The following is a 20491-nucleotide window of genomic DNA, read 5'->3' as shown; positions in this document are numbered from 1 at the left end:
CAACTTTGTTTAGTTAACATCTGAACGAATAAGAGATTTTTCCAACTGAATCGCTAAGCAATAGTTTGCAGATTTTTCCAACTGAATCGCTAAGCAATAGTTTGCTCCGTTCAAGTCTCCTTATTAAAAGCTTATTAAGTGCAATCAAACAAGGCCTTATTGTGGTGCGACATAAAAAATAATTATTATAAATATTTGCTGAAAGTGGGATTTAAAGCCATGGATTCGAACCCATGAACTTTGGCAAAAGTCTTGGAATAACTCGGCCAACTCGACCATATAGAATTTGATAAAAAAATTTTAATAACTTTATAATATATAAAATAACTAAAACGTATAATAACTATTTGTTGACAGTGGGATTCGAAGCCATGAACTTTAACAAAAGTCTTAGAATAACTCGGCCAACTCGACCATAGAGAATTTGATAAAAAAATTTAATACCTTTTTAATATATAAATTAACTAAAACATATAATAACTATTTGTTGACAGTGGGATTCGAACCCACGCCCTTTCGGACCAGAACCTTAATCTGGCGCCTTAGACCAACTCGGCCATATCAACTTTAATAAAATGTTGAAGTGTTTAGTTATATAATGATACTAATTATTTGCTTGTATTAATTTGGAATTGATAGGAATTATTTTAATTGCAAATATATTTTAAGGGTAATTTTCATCCACCTCCCATGACTTTGATCATTTGGCAGACACACCCCAAACGTTTAACCTTTTGGCATATACACCCCCGTTTATCCATTTTTTCGTTAGTGGCCCGTGAGTTTTTGGTGGATAATACACAATTGCCCTAACTTTGGACATAATCTACCTCCTCTAATTTTTGTATTTTAGCAACTATATTTTAAATAAATAAATTATTATTATTATTATTATTATTATTATTATTATTATTATTATTATTATTATTATTATTATTATTATTATTATTATTATTATTATTATTATTATTATTCATTTATTTATTTCATTTCTACTTTTTTCGATTATGCAGCGCTTTCATCAAATTTATCATTTGGTTAATGTCTATATTTTTACGTACACCATTCAAAATTTATATTTCAATTAATCAATATTATTTTTTAACCAACCACTATTATATTTACATATACTGCATGCAATTTTTTGCGCATGCAATAACAAGAATACAATTATAGTACTAGCAATTGTGAACTTATTATTATTTATTATAAAGAAACACACTCAAAGTCTTTTAAAAGAAATTAATTAAAAAATCATTTGTATCCCACATGTTAATTTTGCAAGTTTAAAATTTTTCTTTCTTAATTTATTTACATGTAATTTTCCTACTCTACCCTTAAAATTAACGGACCACTGGCGGAAAAATGGATGGAGGGGGTGTATATGCTAAATGGTTAAACGTTTGAGGTGTACTTGGTAAAAAACCAAAGTTGAGAGGAGGTGGATGCAAATTACCATATATTTTAAGCTTTGAGATTTTCACTGATGGAGATGTTGGCTAAGAGTCTTTCAGTCACAAATTTAAATCGGTGCCCCATCTTTATTTGTTTATTTTAATCACAAGTCCTATGTCGTATTATTTATGTTTTTGCTGTAAGCGTCTCTATCACATATTCTCCATCTCCTTCATTTTTCATGCGTTTTTCTTTTATCTTGTTTTCTTTCTTCATCTGTGTACGTGTTCATCGTGTTCGTGTATCTTCATGGCGTGTGTTTCACTGTTTGTGTTTCTTCGGTCGTCTGTGTGTGTCCATGTGGATGGGTTGCATTGGCGCGTGTCGTGTATGCGCCAACGTGTGTTAGTGTGCGCGAAATCTTGTATGTAAATATTAAATGTAATTTTTTTTTTTCATAAAATAAGCTCTAAAAGATATGTCCCCTCATTTATCCACCGCTCGAAATTTACTCATTTCTAGGGTTGACAACCGAGCCATGTAAATTTTAGTTTGGGTTGGCTCAAACTCACATACCTGCATCGAGATTCGTTTCGAGATTCGTTATATATGCTCAAGCTAACATACATTGGGTCTCATTAGTATAGGCTCAAGCTCGGCTCATGTATGTTTTTGCCTCATTACTATGGAACTGTAATGATTAATTTTTTTTTTAATGAAAAAAAAAAATGATAATCAAGATTTATTTTCATTGAAGCTAATGCAAATAAACCATAAACTATCTTTGCGAGTTATTGAAAAAACTTAGAAACAAGACGAAAAGAAATTAAAAAAAAAAATCAGTATATCTTATTATTGAAAAAGTTTTATATTCTCAAATTTCGATGATATTTCAGCAATTGAGTTTGGGTGCGTATATTGCATTTAATTCATATTTTACCTATTACCACCCAACCACTTAATTCCTATTATTTTTCACTTTTTTTTCGTTGTAAAATAAAATAATCTTATATGGTTTGTAAGTTGTATTTGTGCCATTTGAATAAAATAATAATTATATTATATATTTTATTATTAACTTGATCGGTCGGGCTTTATTCAGGTTGAGCCATAGTAGGCTCAAACTCGGCTCATAATAAACTGGGTTTAGTAAAATGACTCAAACTCAATCTGGATTATTAAAAAATCGGCTCGACTTAAATATAATCGGGTCGATCCATCGAGTTCCGATGAAGCCCGGCTTAATTACCGATCCTAGTCATTTCCCCATTATCCACATGCGATGGTGCATTTTTTACGATTCTTTCTAAATTTTCATTTTTTTAATTTCATTTTTTTCATTTCCCCCCTTTTTTTCATTTTCTGTTTAGCATGTTTATCAAATTGACATCGAGTACACATTATTAAATTCCACTATATAATTACCAAAATTTTGAAATTAAACAAAATCGATTACCAAATAGAATTACTGGTTCGGTATTCGGTACATGTCAATTTTTTAGTGTAGCACTTAAGGGGTGGGAATCGGAATGAATTTTTTGAATTCCACCAATTCTGATCCGAAAATATCCGAATTTGGAACCATATTTATCATTCCGATTTCTATTTTTTTTTTCAATTTATTTAGAAATGAATCGGAATGTTATATAAAATCACCAAAAATTCTGATGTTTGATCCAATTTTAATTCCGAATATTTCTCTGATTTTTCAAAATATATTATATAATTTTATGGTATATTTTGTAATTCTATAATATAACTTGTATTATATTTTATATGAACACAAATAACGAAGGGTCAAGTAAATTAAAACTTTAGAAAATATTAATCGACATCAGGAACTTTATGTTGCATTTTTCCTTATAAGAAAATATATGTTTCAATTTGTTGTCCTATTCGTGTTTTTATTTATTGCATTTTGTCGAACTCTCTTTGGGTTTTCTTGCATTTTCCAGCAAAAATTCAAAAAATAAAAATAAAAAATAAATAAATATTGTGACGATTCCCGCTCTATCCGAATTTGGAATAAGTGATTATTAGGGGTGGAAATCGGAATGGAATTTTCGACCTCCGCCAATTCCGATCCGATAATATCCAAATTTGAAACTGTATTTTTCATTCTGAGTTTCGAGTATTTCGAATTTATTTGGAACGAAATTGGAATGGTATATAAAATTACCAAAAAATCTGACTTCCGATCCGATTTTAGTTCCAAATTAATGATGCTAGAATTAGATCACCTTAAGTAGTTGAAGTAGGATGAGCTGGAAGGGCAAAGTGGATCACTGACTCACTAGCTTGATGACCTTGAGATAGCTACGATCAGAGAACAGGTAAACTAAGCCGCATGTTGATCCGGCGGAAACCCCTCCAATGCTCAAATTAGATTTATGGATAGTAAAAGTCGTAGAGAGAATACAAGCTGTTGTGTGGTTCGAATATTGAACGTACCTTAACAAATAAATTGTAATCTTTATTTATTCAGAGTTGGTTGGACTGAAGTTATTTGATTGTAATTATCGGGCCCAAACCTTATCTAAAGATGATTGGGGCTCGGTTGTAGTGGTTTTCAATTGAGCACGTGACCTAGTAGGTAAAGAAATTATAGGACATGAAAATTATAAATACCGAAAGATCAAGTAAATTAAAACATTAGAAAAGATTAATTAGTATGAGAAACTTTATGTTATATACATGTTTCCTTATAAGAAAATATATGTTTTAATTTGTTGTTCCTACTTGGCTTTTATTTATTGCGTTTTGTCGAACTGTCTTTTGGATTTTCTTGCCTTTTTTATGCAAAAAATTCAAAAAAAAAAAAAGGATAAATATTGTGAAATTTCCATTATATCCAAATTTTGGAACAAAAGGCTATAAATTAATGTAATTTTCGATATTCCCGAAATCCTGCCGATTTTGAGGCATTCCAAAGTCGGAAAGAATTTTGCATTCCGATTTTTTGGAACGAAAATATAAACCCATTTTTTACTTCCGAAAAAAATTAGAAATTCTCCGAAAAAGTCAATTCCGATCCGTTCCATCTTATTTCCACCCATTACACCTTTAGATAAAGGCGGCGGATAAATGCAAATCCATTTTTTTATTAGTTCAAAGCTACATAACGAGTTTATTATTTCAAGCCCGTAAATTAATTTAATTTTATTACATCAAGACCAAACAGGACGAATATACCCTTGTCAATAAATAATACCCAAATACAAACAAACTCTGCTTTTAATTTGTTCAAGACAAAAAAAAAAAGTAAAAAAAAAGAAAGAAAAAATGTAGGAAAAACTCACAATTGCCGCCACCAGACCGCCGAGACACCGACCAGCGAGACTTCCACCGCGCCGACAACGACGAGAGACCCACCCACCGCACCACCTCCACCGCACCATCACCACCACCCCACCACCACCAACAAGTTATTTTTACTAAACTTTTATTTGTCAATTCAAAAACATTAATCGAGCATCGATTCTTGATAAATATGTGTGGATGAACATTAATATATGCTTAAGTCTTGTCGGATTGCAATGCTTTAGTCGATTTTGGGAAAAAAATTGAGATTGAAATTGATTTTTTTGTATGTTTTCGTTGATTTTCCAAATCGGTTTATCCAGACCGATTTTGTACACGAAAATCGGCGTCACAATGCCGATTTTGTTAACCAAATCGGAGACACAACATCGACTTTACAAGTCAAAATCGGCGTTGTAACGCCGATTTTTTTTTTTTTTTTTTTTTTATGATTTATGTTTTTTTATTTGGTTTTGAATTTCATTATGGGTAAATTAGTATTTTTATGTTGGAGATCTTGAACTAAAAAAAAATGACCTTGCATATATCCGCTGTGTTAGATAAAAGATAAATAGGCTTTTCAAAAAAAAAAAAAAGAAAAAAAAAAAAACATGTCACGCCCTAACTTGGAGGAGCAAGAAAATATTATGCCGATTCATTCGAGTTCGAATATTTTTGTGAATACTTTCTAAGCTGACATAATTTGACCCATGCTTCTATATATGGTTGACTACAAATTATTTTATTAAAAAAAATTAAAATAAATAAGAATGATAAGTTCATTATCCAATAATTATATGGGCAAACTACAGCCACTCTTAAGGTAATGTCAAATTACGAAAAAAATAAACCCTCTTGTTTGCATAATTACAGCCTCCCCTCAACTATGTATATTGTCTTACGAAAAAACCCTTCCAGTTGGTAAATTTAGAGGTGTTCATTTAGTAAAATCATACCGAAATTTCGGTACGCCAAATTTTCATACCGTTCATCGTACAGTTCGGTAATAATTGAATTATCGAAATTTTATTAAAAATATTTAAAAGTTTGTTGTTTTCTTTTAATTTTTTAATTAATTTTAGTTTAACTACTAACATTTCATATAAAAAGATATATACATATATAAACAAAAAACTGAATATCGAACAGAATTACAGGTTTAGTGATCGGCATGTACTGAATTTTCGTTTGGTTCGGTTTGGTAGGTTTACAAATCGGATAAACACCTCTATGTAAATTTAACAGCGTAAGGATGAACGCATGAGTAATTACGCAAACAAGAGAGGTCTTTTTATAATTTGATCTTCCCCAAGGAGTGACTGTAATTTGCCCTAATTAAATACTAGTTTTACAAGCAAAGCAAATAAAACCCAAGAAAATACAAAATTGAAGAGAAAAAGAAAAATCATCCAATACAAATTAACATTGAACAATCTTCACAAAACTCCAAATAACCCAACATACGTGTACTCCTCCTCCACCACTTTCACATAAACCCCCCCAAACTACACCCACCATTGATTTTTCTTCAGAGATTCACCATATCCACCCCCAAAAAAAATCTCTTCACCCCGGAATTATGGGTCCGATCGTGTTGACTCAGTTGGCGACGGGTCTCGGCGTTTTGGCCGGGGCGGTTATTGTCAAACAATTGCTGGATCAGAACTCGATGATGGGTCCGGGCCGGGATCCCAGATGCCCCAGATGTAACGGAACGGGTCGGGTCACCTGCATGTGCACCCGTTGGTCGGACGGCGATTCCGGGTGCCGGACTTGTTCCGGGTCGGGTCGGATGGCTTGCAGCAGCTGCGGCGGAACCGGAACCGGCCGGCCACTTCCGGTTCAGATATCCGTTCGCAACCCGAACCAGCCTTCGTGAAGATATTCGGGTTTGTTTGTTCGTTGTTGGTTTAACAGAATTGTAGTAATGTAATATATATATAATATTGGTAAATTCTTGGTCGGAATTTGCCCCTTTTACGCTGTAATTAAAGTGATTAAATTTATGAAAATGAGATAGTTTCTATTGATATATCTTTTCTGATTTTTTTTTTTTTTTTGTTTATCTTTTCTGCAATTTTGGTTTATCATATGCTGCGCATTTGCTTAAGTTTAAAACTAACTGAATGAAAGTTAATGCAACAATTAGAGGAATTCTATGATTGGATTAATGAAGTTCTTCCGTCCGCACGTCTCGAAGTAGCCGATTCATTTTTCTTGCCCGTTGGATTTCGTAATTCATATTTAGAACATATTTTCCCACTTTTTTTATGGTTCATCAAGAATATTGTTATAGTCTTATAGACTTAGGCCTCGTTTGGTTGGGGGGATTAGCCGTGATTAACTAAATAATTGGACTTTGGTATCCCAATAACTTGCCGGGTCGACCCGGAAATATTATGTTATCATGTCTTATCTTGCATTATTTTGCGGAGCTTTTTTGTTGGACGTCCAGAGGTCCGATAAAATAATTGGGTCTTCATTAGATTATTTAATCTTATCTTGGCAACCAAACGAGGCCTTATAGTGTACGAACCATTTCAGAAGGAGAATCAAGCCAATTGTTTGACTCTTGCTACGTGCATTTTGGATCACTGGACATTCTTCAAAAAAAAAAAAAAAGCGTATTGTCCTTCTTTTACTCATTAGTTGCAGTGCATCGAAACATGTCTCTCGATTTTATAATCAATAACCATAGGTAATAAGATAGTTTCTTGTTAAGTGTAGTTACATCATGTGTTCTTTTCTTTCTTTCTTCCTTCCTTTTGTTATGTCCTAAACCAAGGCTTCATTCTTCGTCCCTTCGATTTTTTATACTAATTATATATTTAAAATCATTAACGAATTTGCTGTCATTATTCTAACAATAAGTGCAGTGCGGTGGAGTCGGTTGCTGAAAATTTCTGAAAGGAATTGTTTAAATATATTTATTTCAGGATTTTTATTCGTGGTTTTTCTCTACAATTAAGCATCTCATTTCAATAAGCATGGCACACTCGGGGTCGGTCTTTATTACGGTTCTTTCTGGACCCTGTCACTTCGAAATATAGTGAATTTATTATCATCGATTAGTGCTTACTTATTTTTTAAATATAGTTAATTATCGTTGATAATATTCATGGCTAACTTCTTACTAAGATAACCTTTTGATTTCTCCGTCGTATCAGCACATAATAAGTACTCTATTATACTCGCTTTTATAATTGAACCGTGTATTCTCAGTCTTAAGGGTCTTTGTGTGTGTGTGTGAGTTGTGTGTGCGAGCGCGCGCGTGTGTGTTAGAGTAAGGTCTAGAGTGGAAACCTTACGGTTAATCATTTACGGGAGAATAAAGATAAATATTGAAGCTTATTTACGTGGCTGTTTTGTAGAGAATGCAATCTCGCTTTATATTGGATCTCGAATGTTCATAGAAATCTTTGACATTTTTAATGCAACCTTTCGGGCTTAGTCAAGGCAATAAAACCCTTGAGAATTCTCTGAAATCCGAGCGAAATAGAAGACTCAAAACACTTATAAATATGCAATTTTGCTAAAGATTTCGATAGGTAGTCTTACTATTAAAAACGGACTGTTTTGCTGATCATAGTAATTCGATATCTTCATTATGTTCTTATATTGAAGTGATTGTAGTTTTAAGTTATACTTTTACGATTGATAAATTGACTTTTAAGTTTCTTCGATCGTGCAAATTCCGAGATTTATGAACAGGGCTTTATGGGGTTTACGATCTCTTGAAGGTAAATATTTGTACACTGCACAAGCTCTTTTCTACATCACATATAGATATATAATATCATTACATATCTAACAATGCAACATTAAATTTTTGGGGAAAAGAAAAAAAAAACACACTGAGAAAAAAATCGACTCCTTTCCCAGATAAATCGTGGCTGCTGGCTGGCATCTCTCCAACATTCTCCCTCACTTGGGGCTGAATGCCTGCAATAATATTTCAATTGTAACCGTTATTTTCAATAATTCCGTTTATAATCGAATTCTTGAAAAAACTGTTTTTTTTTTTTAGCACTTACAGAAAAAATGGTGGCATGACCGGGATCGGCAAGGTGAGCAAATAGGTTATCAATGGGGCCCGTTCCGGTGTAGATGTGCTGGAACCACGCACCCATCACCGCCAGCATGGCAAGTCTCCCGTTCTTGATCTCCTTAGTCCTGATCTCCTTGATTTTCGCGGGCGACCCGGATCCATATCCAAGGGGGTCGAACCAAAGCCCGCCCGGGTAGCCAACGTCGGTACCCGTGAGCTTGTTGTTGGGGAAAATGGGGTCGGTGTTCACACTTCCGGGCTTGATGATGTCGGCCCATCTTCTACCCTCGGCCCACCCGATTAGAACGAGCTCGACGATGAAGAGTGTTGTTGTGTCGGTGAAGTACTCTTGTTCGCCGGCCGTGTACCATGAAGGAGTGTTGAGGATTCCGATTTTGGTGAGGAATTCGGGGATGAAGATTCCGGCGGCGCCTAGCATGGCCCACCTGCAGTGCACTAGCTCCGCCTGCGCGTTCCATTTCAAGCTATCCGGGTCGGATCCTATATTTATTATATATAATAAAACAGCTGTTAGGTTAATTCTATTCTACACTCGGTGAAAGGTTACACCGGGTGATTCTTAACTGATGATCTACACACACCAACATGGGTATGTGTGTTTTTGTGTGTATATGAATGTTAAAGATCTATCCGGTGTAGCATAATATAAACCCAATTGTTACATGTTTTTTAGGTTTTGAATTACTTAATGAGTGTGTTCATAACCGACAACACTAAGGCCTCGTTTGGTTAGCGCATCTCCAACCATTGTTGACACAATGGAAAGGTAAAATATAGCTTTTTTCTAACTAATAAGCTTAAGTTATTAGTGAAATATGTTATTTAATATTAATACCTCCAATAATAGTAAGGTGGTTCGATTAATTAACTAACTACTATAATTTGATGTTTCGTTCCAACCAACAATTACGAAAAAAAATGATCTATGTTCTTGATTTAGAACCAAACGAGGCCTTAGAGCGTTTTAAGTGATGTTTGAGGACTTACCTAGGCCAAGAGGGTCGAATCCGAAATCCCCGGGGAGGCTGCAAAATTGAGTGATTACGAAGATTAGACGCATTTCGAAGCACTTTTTGATAAACTATTTAAAGTAAAAAAAATTTTAAAAAAAAAAATTTGTTGGTATGTATTGAAATTACCTGCCGTCGAGCCATTCGGGAGGGGTGCTACCGGGGAACCAGATAGGTCTATCTGGATCGGCCGCAACGCACACGGCAACCGATCTTGTGTTGGAAGGTGCTGCAAACTTACTCACTCTCAATTTTCTTCCTCCAAAGAAAGAAGCCTTTGTTGCTCCCACAATCGCTCCATTCTTTTGTGAACTGCACCATTTTAAATTGAAGTACAAAATAATTTTCATCTTAGCATTATTCAATTCGAATAATAATACGTAACCGTGACCGATTCTTGATCACTAGTGTGTGTATGTGTGTGTGTGTGATCTTCAAAAGGGTATATGCATACATAGACATATCATATAGTGTCGAACCTCACTTAAATAATAATTTCTTCAGGTTAGACTCGGTGACAACGTGCTTATTTTTTTAATTTTTTAGTTTAATACTTGGCTAAATTAATCGAATTTTGCTAGTCCCGACTGTATTAATTATAGATGTTTAACTGTATATGCGCATGTATAGGTACGGAGAGGGTAACTAGAGAGATAAACTTGCCTTGGGGAAGAAACGGCGACGACAGCGGCGATGGCTGATGAAGCACAGGCGGAAGCCATTGTTGGAGTGTTTTTCTGCAAGTGTTTGATGTGTGTGTTTGTGGTGTGTTTGATGTGTGTGTTTGTGTGCAAGAAGTATATGTTTGAGGAGTGAGTTTAATGCATTGAGGGGGTGTTGGGCTTATCTTGTAAGGATAGGAGTGTGGACATCTGATTGGCTGATTGGGTTGCCGTGTGGCCACCAGAATCTATTTTTATTATCTTTTTTTTGCCTCAAGTTTTTTGTGAATCTTACCTTATGTAGTTTTACTAATATCTCCAACTGGTGGTTCACATTCTTGCATAGTTTTTGTGTGGCTTTTGTTTTCACTATGTTGTTTCTTTGTAGGAAAACTTTGTATGGTTCTACTTCTTGGGTGGTATATTTGTTAGGACTCATTTGGTTGGTAAAATTAGTCAGCGACTAATTAGTTAATTGGACCTTGTTTAATGTACGGTAAATTTTGTTAGAATCATTCGCATTGTGTATGAGTTGAGAGGGCATGAAAAAACATTGATAGGAAAATAAGGGATAATTATAGCAACCCCTTGGATAATTTCATTAGCAATAAGGACTACTAGATTTTTCATTTTGTATTTTGTAAAAGTCCAATTACTCAATTGTTAAATGTTCAACATATAAATAAATGTCAATATTCATTAATATACTCTTGACATATTTCTCTAAATTACTGTCAGTTTGTTTATACAATGGTAAAAAACCGTTAAATCTTATTTAAAATTTAAATTGTAATTTGTAGTCACCAATTACAATTTATGTATGATTTTCATCTATTTTTTTCATAACGTAAAAGTAATGTTAAATTATGTTTTAATTTTGAACATAAAAAATTGATATTGTATCACTCACCTTGGGTAGATAAAATGGGGGAACACATGGGGTAGGTCACTACACGCGAGTAGTTGATCTAGGTCGAAGTCATCGCCACGTGGCAATAACGCCTTCTCAAACTAGCAAGGGTGAGCACAAGTGACTTAAGCGGGGGTTGATTCGGCGAAAAATCATCCAACGCTTAAGTCAATATTTGCGCAAGTAGGTGTTAGATAGCACAATAGAATTTTAGACAATTCATGCATAAACAATAGAACGTACCTTTAACAATGAGCCATGTGTCTTGTTTATAGTTAATTAGTGGTAGAATCTATTTAATTGAGTTAAATACCTTAATGGACTTGTAGGTTTAGACTAGTGAAATTAGCCTATTAGCTTAATTCTTTGCAGATGAGCTATATATATTGTCCGAATGGTATTTAGGGCGAGGGGTTTGTCATAGTTTACGGGTTCATCGCTCTTTGGTTTGATTTTGAGTCATTAAAAAAAGGGGCCTTAGGATATAGGTCTCTCTGGTGACAAACCTTATTTGAACTAAATGACAAGTCTAACTAAACATTTGTTTCACATAATTTATAAAATTCATTCCAAAAATGCCCCTCCACTCACAAATTCGAAATATTCATTAAGTAAATTCCAAACTGCATTTGTCATTTAATTTATTATTCTTTTAATATTTTCATATTTCCATCTAATTTTTTTTTCTTCAGAATATCGTTTTGTCTTCCTTTGTTTCTTTATTTATTTTAGCATTTTATACACTATTATAAAAATTTCTTTATTTTTATCCTTTTTTTTCTACTTAATATTGAGAATTACAATTAAAAATAACGTGCTATTTTTTTTTTTAATTTCAATTTACGTATTTTTCTCTATAGTATACTATGGTATATTACAATGTACTGCAGTATACTATAGTGTAGTGAAGTACTATGGTATACTACGGTGTAGTATAGTATACTACGGTGTACTATACTTTACTACGAAACCCTAGCCACCAAGCCGTCGCAAACCCTAGCAGCGAACGCAGCCGCCACCAACCCTAGCAACCCACGCTCACAGCCGCCGCAAATATAGTCACCTACCAACTTTGGGAAAACCTAGATCTGACATTTGAAACCAAATTAAACAAAAATCTTTCAAAACACAAGGAAATCAAATCCAATTATTTAGTCAAAAATATACTTTCCATAACATCTCAACAATAATCACAACCTCCGCCCGCACAACCGCCGCCACGCCTCCACCCGCCGCTGCCACCTCCACCCGACGCCGCCACTACCGCCTCCACTCGCTGCCGCCGCCGCCGCCTCCACCCGACGCCGCCGCTGCCTCCTCCCGCCGCCACCGTCTCCACCATAGACACGGCCATGGGCCAGTTTTGGGCCCGGAACCGGCCCGAACCGGCCCGTTGACGACCCGGCCCAACCCGTTGACCGGTGAACCGGCCCGGGACCCGTGAACCGGCCCGTCGTCCCCGGGACGGGCCCGGTTCTATGAAATGGTGAACTCCGGATTAAAAAAAAAAAGAAGAATTAAAAAAAAAAACAAATAACAGCTAGTGAACCGGCCGTTATTTGCTTTTTTTTTTAATCCCCCCCCCCCCCCCCAAATTTTCCTATAAATACCCTCACACCCCAATTTTTCCTATAGTTCACTTATTCATCAAATATTTCAAAAAAAAAAATTTCAAATTTTCTGGGCCGACCCGGAACCAGCCTGGATGGGCCCGGAACCGGCCCGAACCGGCGGGCCAACCCGGCCCGTTGAACCGTGCATATTACGGGCCGGTTCCGGTTCCGGAAAAAGTGAACCGTGAACCGGTATGAACCTGCCCGCAACCGGCCCGTGGCCGTGTCTACTCCACCATACTCCCTCGATCCACATCCCCTGCTCCCTCCATCGTCGGCGGTGGTTGTCTTCGTGTAACTACTGAAGAACAAGAGAAATATAGAGAGATGAGAGCAAAGAACGAGAGAGAAAAGGAGATAGAGAAAAACGTGTGAGAGAAAGATGGAGAGAGAGAACGTGTGAGAGAGAGAAAACAAAAAAGAAGAAAAATAAATCTAAACTGACGTGAATATAATTTAGGGTATAAGGACAAGATAGGAATTAAAAAAAAATTAGGGATGTGGCTCATATATTATTTCAAACTAAGAATTTAATTAAAAAATTGAATTTTGATTTGTCATTTACTTCAAATTAGGTTTCTTTTGATGGGCTCATGGCATATTAACCCTTAAAAAAAACTGAAATAAAATAGTTGACATCATTATAAGGCAAACTTTTCTTTATCAAATATTGGGCCTTTAGTTTGGGCTTTGGGCCCAATTATGAGTTATTTTGTTTTTTCTTTTTTGACTATTGAGAAAAGACTAATTCATCCCAAAAAAAAAAACTATGAGAAAAACCTCGGGTAATCGGGTTTTAAAGAAAATTATTTTGAAAGGTCTATAATATTGTTTTTTTTCTAAATTGAAATAATAAATACATGACAACTTTTAGTAATATGACAACTTTTGGTAATCGTGGGATATTTTTCAATTTTAACTTTTACATCTATTACTCTCATTTGTCATAAATTAGTGTTCTTAGTTCTTAGAATTAAATTTGGGAAAATCATCTAAATTCGAAATCAGAACTTGGATTAGTCTTCGTACAGTAATTAGATTTGGATGAATTTGTTGCATCAAGAAACAAAATTTCATTAGAAAATTTGATAAAATGTATTAAATAAAGTGTCTATAATTACTAAAACTTATCGTCTGATATTCTTCCAGAGTAATGTCCTTGAAAACTTCACAAAAAAAGAAAGGATCTGATAAAATAAGATGGGATATATATTAGCTTTTGAATTTTTAAAATAAAGTGTCCTACATTTACTAAATCGTATCATGTATTTATCACCATCCCATAATATATAGAAACTCATATTGGTCAAAAGAATTACGATAGCTATTTCTTTAAAAAAAAAATATATAATCAACATCATGCTAACGCTTAGTTGTATCATCAATTGCTCCAATAATGATTTGAAAGCAGGGTATAATTAGGAGCGGTGTTATTTCCACCTTTAAAGTATCTTAATTCACCACCAAGAATTATAAAATGTCATAAATACCCCTAAAATTTATAATCCACCATCCTTCCGTATATTCACTTAATCCTCATATATTCTAAGTTATTTCTATTTTATTTTATTTATTTTATTCATTTATTATTTTATTTTTTGCAATTAAATATGTATTGCAAAATATTTAAACTTCCATACCATATGACCTACAAATTATGTAAAAAAAATTTGGAAACGAAATTATATTAAGTTAAACTGGCTAATTCTGGAAGAAGTTCAAGACCTTCTATACAAGTAATCTTAATTTATTTCTCAAAAATCGTGAATTCCTACTCTTTTCACCTTCGAAAATATTTTTCTCTGACGAAAGTATTATTCACTTAAGGTGGAGAGGATGAGATTTCCAGTGAAAATGGTGATTTTTTTTTATTAAACATTAACATTTTAATTAGTTTAGTGGTGTTGGTTTATAAATTTGTAAAAAATGTAGATGAAAGAAGAAAATGGGGTAAAATGGGAAATATACTTAATTTGATGGTAAAATAAGATATTTTGAGAGTGGAAATAGCACGTCTCATAATTAATTTGACCACACGGTACACTTAGAGCCCGTTTGGCTAAGATTTTTTTTTCAAAAAAATATCAAACACTTTGAGAAAATCATAATTTTATAAATATCTTATAGGTTATTTTTGCATGTAAACTTAGCCAAGCACCTCTTATATATATATTTATATATATATATATATATATATATATATATATATATATATATATATATATATATGAAAGACTATTTTTTTGGGCTATTGGTTTGGTGAGAGTGGATAAATCATAAAAGAAAAAAAGAAAAGAAAAAAAAGTTTTAAATTTTCAAATACCCCACAGGCCATACCAAAAATCTTATCCTCATATTTTGTAGAGCTGGATATAATAATATATCAATCAATGGTTAAGAAATTACTAAATTTGGACACTTGTTTTTCATACCCTAGCAAAACGTAATACCCATAAATTGAACCATTCAACCACCCTTTGGTCATGTTTTCTATAATAATATTTGGACATACACTGAAATTTGAAGTCATTAATTTGAGTTTAGTATTGATAAGTTTCTTCTTTTTAAGGAAATATAATGCAATAATGTGTAACAAAAAAAAAAAAAGTAACTCTTGGATTGATGCTTTTCCGATTTGTTTCATATATCGGTTTACAGTGAAATACAACGAGTCTATTATCACTAATTTCACATGTTGATGGGTCAATGTATGATAACTTTTAATTCGCTCTACTCTTCACCTGTTATATTTCATTCGGTTGTCATTATTAAATCCCAATATTGGCTATATTTTGGTTGACAAAATTATATTCAAACTAAGCTAATTCGCACATGCGATTAAATGATACTATCAAATTAGTAGCCAACACACCCCGCCGCTGAATTAAATTTGTAGGTATCTATTAAAAATAAAAAGAAAATTTTATCCCTAAAATAATACAAAATTAGGATATGAGTATTGTTAAAATCTTATATATAAAAGAAAGAAACGCTGGGCACAGTGGCGAGGCCAGAAAAAGTTGTGAGGGGGGGCTTAAACATATCGGGGGTTCGGGGGCAGAGCCCCCGAAATTTTTTTTGCTATCAAAGAAATTTAAGATAAAAATTTGATATGAAATTTTTTTTCCTCCATTTTCAGAAGATAATACCAAAGTGAATCGCGAAAGTTAAATTGCTATAAGAGTCTAAGAAACATGAATATCAACTCGATTATAAAATTTACACAATGGACTTTTAATTAATATTCATTATGAAAATTAAGATGAAAGAAAAGACGTCAAACGTTAATTTTCGCTGGTGTGCGTTCGATCGGCTGTGGGTAGCTATTTAACCGCCATTAGTGCAACAATGCAATAAAACAAAGTTTTTATTCTCTTTTTCAAAGAACGAGAACGAAGTTGGGAAATAAAAAATGTAGATATGTCAGACATAAAGAGGGCTTTGAGAAGTGAGGCGACTTTGAATAAGTTGGCTTAAATGGAGTAAAAGTAACCGAATAAAATAATATAATTGGATAGGCTAAAAAATTAAAAAAATATATTATATATATATATATATATATATATATATATATATATATATATATATATATATATATATATATATATATATATATATATATATATATATATATATATATATATATATATATATATATATATATATATATATATTAGAGAAAAAAAATTAATTGAGGGGGGGCTTGAGTCCACCCTAGCCCTTGGGTGGACTCGCCCCTGGCTGGGCAACCCTATCAAAACCCTAATGATATTTCTGTAATTATTTATTTTCAATATTTTTTCTCTACTTATTTCTAACTATAATTTTTAACAATTATCAAAATTGAAACTAAACCGTGAAGAATCCTACCCTATCTATATATTTGGATTATAAATCTCAATATGCAAAAAAAAAAAAAAAAAAAAAAATTCTAATGTTATATAAAATATGAATAATACTACATTATTAAATTTTACCATGTCAGTATACTATATTTTCTTATTTTGTATTAAATTAATTATTCTTTTTCACTTTTGAAATAATATCCCGTGCATCGCACGGGGGAAAAATGCTAGTATGGATATAATAGAGAAATCGCATTTAATTCTAGGTTTTAGCAGTTTAGTAATACATCTAATATCTATCTAGTACACATATGTGACTATAAATTTATGAAATTAAAAAATAAAATAAAAACACCTTAACATGTTAAACCAATTTTAGCAATTATGTATATATGTTCAAGAATGTAGTTCCCTGTCAATCATTATATTTTATATATTTTCAAAATTAATTTGGATATTAATTTTAAATATTAAATTGAATCTTGTTTTCAATGTATTTGTTGCTGGGTCAACAAGCCAAATTAAAGGCGCAGTCTTTGACATAATTGAGTTGTGTGGACAACAATTGATAACTGGTTTTGTGTCTCATCAATAAAACATTTAATAATAATAAAATAAAAATAAATAAATAAATAAAAGATAAGTGGTTTGTTGTGAGACTAGTAGATAATCTAGTCAAATACTATGATTACTTGTTATGGACCCATAAAACATCATTAATTTGTTTATCTATTTTGTTTTCAAAAGTGTGTTACATTGAATTAATTAGTTCATTCGTGTTTATAAAGAAAACGGCGTGCAAATGGTGGATGTGTGTTTTGAGTGTGAAGTTACACATCCTTGATTTAAATAAATAAATAAATTATATTTGTAACTATATACGCTTAAATGTAACAATTTTGCAAGATTATTTTCTACTTCAAGTGGTAATTAAACCCACATCAACGGAGGTAAAAGTAGCTCTTTTGGTCATGGAAATAGCACGTGAAAATAATTGGCAGTGAGTTATCTTTGAAAGCGATTCACTACAGCTATTCAGTGCAATTCGGGGTCACGAGCAGATTATGATCATATTATTTATGATATTCAGTAGTTGGGAAAGACTTGTGTCCAGTTTAAATCTCAACATATTTGTAGGGAAGGGAATCGAGTGGCACATGAAATAGCAATGTTGGCAAAATATGAATCACGTAGATGGGCTGAGTTACATGCTAAGATCCAGTTATGTGTATCTTCTGAGATGTTTTAATGAAATCTAGTGTGTTTTTTTTGTCTAAAACAAAAAAACTTAGCATGTAGAAGAGAGGTTTGTCGATTCGATCACTCTCTAACAAATTATAATTTATTTTTCCCAATTTCAAGTACACATGTGGGTGTTTTTAAAATTTATAAAAAGTACAAGGGTATATTGAAAAGTGCCACTTACCACTCCTTTAATATTTTCCAAGTTCCTTTTATAAATTTCCAACACCCCTTGAAATACAAATGTGGGTATTTTTTAATATTTCAAAAAATACAAGAGTTAAACTGCAAAGTGCAACTTAAATTCATTTACCAATCCTCTCTAAAAAAAATCCAAATTTTGGGAATGTTTTTTTTTATTATGATATTTTACATATTTTGAATTGTTTTATGTGTATATTATTAAAAATAAATTGGGGGTGCTGCTCCCAATCCTCCGTAAAGTTTTAGTCCATCATTTTTTTTATTACGATAGATTCTTCGAAAAGCATTAAGAAAAAAAAAATCAGTTTTGGCAAAATCAAGTGGAATATTTGGCTTTTTTCTCTTTTCGTTTGATGCTCTAAGTAGTAACATCTTTTAGAAAGAAAAAAATGGAATTTAAAGTAAGCAGCTTTGTTCCCTAGGTACACCATTTTTTTTGGATAATTGGTAAATATATATGCTACATGTGATAAAGGGCAACATATAAATATCTACCATTCATTTATACACATTAATATGAATGGTTGTAATTTTTTAGGGGAAATATGCAATACCCCCTCATTTCTAAAATATTTTGATATAAACTCAATTGACTTTAAAGACTTTTTTCAAAACTCAAATCCCAATCTAAATTAGTGAGACCCCCCTCACCAGACATGATAAGACTAAAGTGCCCATGTGTTAGGTTTTTAACGTGATATAATTTTATTTCTCACTCTTGTATATCTCTCCCGCTTTCTCTCTCTATCTTCTCTCTCACTCTCGTTCTCAATTGCTCTCTCTCTCTCTCTCTCTCTCTCTCTCTCTCTCTCTCTCTCTCTCTCTCTCTCTCTCTCTCTCTCTCTCTCTCTCTCTCTCTCTCTCTCTCTCTCTCTCTCTCTCTTTTCTCCCCTGCAGATTTGCAACTGCCATCGCCGCCATCCTTCCCATTCTCCGCACCACCGTCGTAGTCCGCTCACCCTGGCTATCGATCACAGCCGCTCACCGCACTACACCTAGCCGTCCGCCTCGGAGATGCCCCCGTTGTTCGCGTCCTCGTCACCGCCGGCCGGCCGAAATTCAATTTCTCTTCTTCTTGTCAATTAAAAAATTATAAATTCACCCCATTCTCTCTCTTTCATTCACCGTCGTTGTCCTCGCCTCACCCTCCATCTCTTTCATTATTTTCGATTTTTTTCGTTTTTTTTTTCTCTCCAGATCTGAAACAGCAGCATCAACGTGACTACTCTGGTTCGAATGTGACTATTGTTGATTCACTCGATTAGTTAAACTGTATTTGAAGGTCAGAGGTTCTGCTTTAATTTTGTGGTTTCGTAATTGGGGCTGGGTTGTAGTGTGTGTATTCAGATATGTGTGTATGTGTATTTAGAACCGAATTTTCATTGTTTTTTTTTTGGTCGTCTTAATTGGCGTAAATGATCGTTACTGATTGAAATTTTATACCGATTTACGCAGAGTCACGTTGTGACTACTCTGTAAATCTTTTGTTCGTTTTGCGTTAATTGATACAATAGTGTAATTTTATTGTAATTTGTTTTTTTGCGTTACTTGATATGTTTGAATGTGTTTGTTGTGGTTGAATTGAATTCACATGATATTATGTGATTTGCATGTACAGAGTAGTGCAGATTTATTCATCATAAGTAGTCACATAGTATTCACATTCTCATTTTTTTTTTGTGTAGTGTTGCACATCATGTCGTCAACCTTGATGATTGTATTGAAGTATGGAGGCTCGTTTGGGGTGAAGATATGTCAAGGTGATTTTGTGTATGAAGACCTCGTTGGCTTTGTCACTGATAAGTGGTGCAGTTTGACTTCGAATATGACTATAGCCATATTTATGTATTTTTCGAATATGACTGTAGTCATATTCGAATATGACTATTGTTGAATATAATCTAAATTCTCGTTTTCAAGTTGGCTTAAGTAAATTCAAATTGATTTTTTTGTGTGGATATTGATTGAATTGTTTTCGTAAACAATAGGGAATCTTCGTTGTTTTATATGATTTGGTAAACATGACTATGCCATATAATCGGAATTTTGAAGTTCAAAATATAAAAAATGCAATATAAAGAAAAAATATGACTACAGTTAATATAGTCACATATAGTCATATTCAACTATAGTCATATTCGGCGTTGCAAACCTATGGAGAGAAAATTTTCAATTTTTTGTTTAAAAAAATAAAAAATAAAAAATAAATTGTTTTTATTAAAAAATATTAAAATAAAAATA

At 33.2% G+C, this 20491-nt stretch overlaps 2 protein-coding genes and 1 non-coding gene across 3 annotated transcripts; 1 reads left to right on the top strand and 2 right to left on the bottom strand.

Moving 5' to 3' along the window:
- Positions 1-485: 485 nt before the first annotated feature.
- TRNAL-AAG (transfer RNA leucine (anticodon AAG)) lies at positions 486-566 on the bottom strand. The gene has a single exon. It is a non-coding gene; the product is annotated as a tRNA-Leu (tRNA).
- A 5582-nt stretch (positions 567-6148) lies between these two features.
- LOC105970858 (chaperone protein dnaJ-like protein) lies at positions 6149-6727 on the top strand. The gene has a single exon (XM_012995681.2). The coding sequence runs from the start codon at positions 6275-6277 to the stop codon at positions 6572-6574; it is 300 nt and encodes a 99-aa protein (XP_012851135.1). The 5' UTR covers positions 6149-6274; the 3' UTR covers positions 6575-6727.
- A 1668-nt stretch (positions 6728-8395) lies between these two features.
- Positions 8396-10711, bottom strand: LHCA2 (photosystem I light harvesting complex protein). Its single transcript, XM_012995751.2, has 5 exons — positions 10438-10711; positions 9904-10086; positions 9752-9789; positions 8730-9244; positions 8396-8637 (listed from the first exon to the last, which is right to left on the bottom strand). The coding sequence occupies exons 1-5, from the start codon at positions 10494-10496 to the stop codon at positions 8620-8622; spliced, it is 813 nt and encodes a 270-aa protein (XP_012851205.1). The 5' UTR covers positions 10497-10711; the 3' UTR covers positions 8396-8619.
- Between the last annotated feature and the right edge of the window lie 9780 nt (positions 10712-20491).

Source organism: Erythranthe guttata, chromosome 11 (assembly GCF_056151865.1).
Source record: "Erythranthe guttata isolate IM_541 chromosome 11, IM_541, whole genome shotgun sequence".
In the NCBI taxonomy this organism is placed as follows: domain Eukaryota; kingdom Viridiplantae; phylum Streptophyta; class Magnoliopsida; order Lamiales; family Phrymaceae; genus Erythranthe; species Erythranthe guttata.
This window is presented reverse-complemented; position numbering and strand designations above follow the sequence as displayed.

What these genes read in the sequence shown, in the direction of transcription:
- LOC105970858 (XM_012995681.2), top strand. Translation starts at nt 6,275, where the DNA reads ATGGGTCCGATCGTGTTGACTCAGTTGGCGACGGGTCTCGGCGTTTTG.
- LHCA2 (XM_012995751.2), bottom strand. Translation starts at nt 10,496, where the DNA reads ATGGCTTCCGCCTGTGCTTCATCAGCCATCGCCGCTGTCGTCGCCGTT. An exon ending in CCCGAATGGCTCGACGGCAG is followed by an intron (nt 9,790 to 9,903) that starts GTAATTTCAATA and finishes TCAATTTTGCAG; the next exon opens with CCTCCCCGGGGATTTCGGAT. An exon ending in ATTCGACCCTCTTGGCCTAG is followed by an intron (nt 9,245 to 9,751) that starts GTAAGTCCTCAA and finishes TAATAAATATAG; the next exon opens with GATCCGACCCGGATAGCTTG.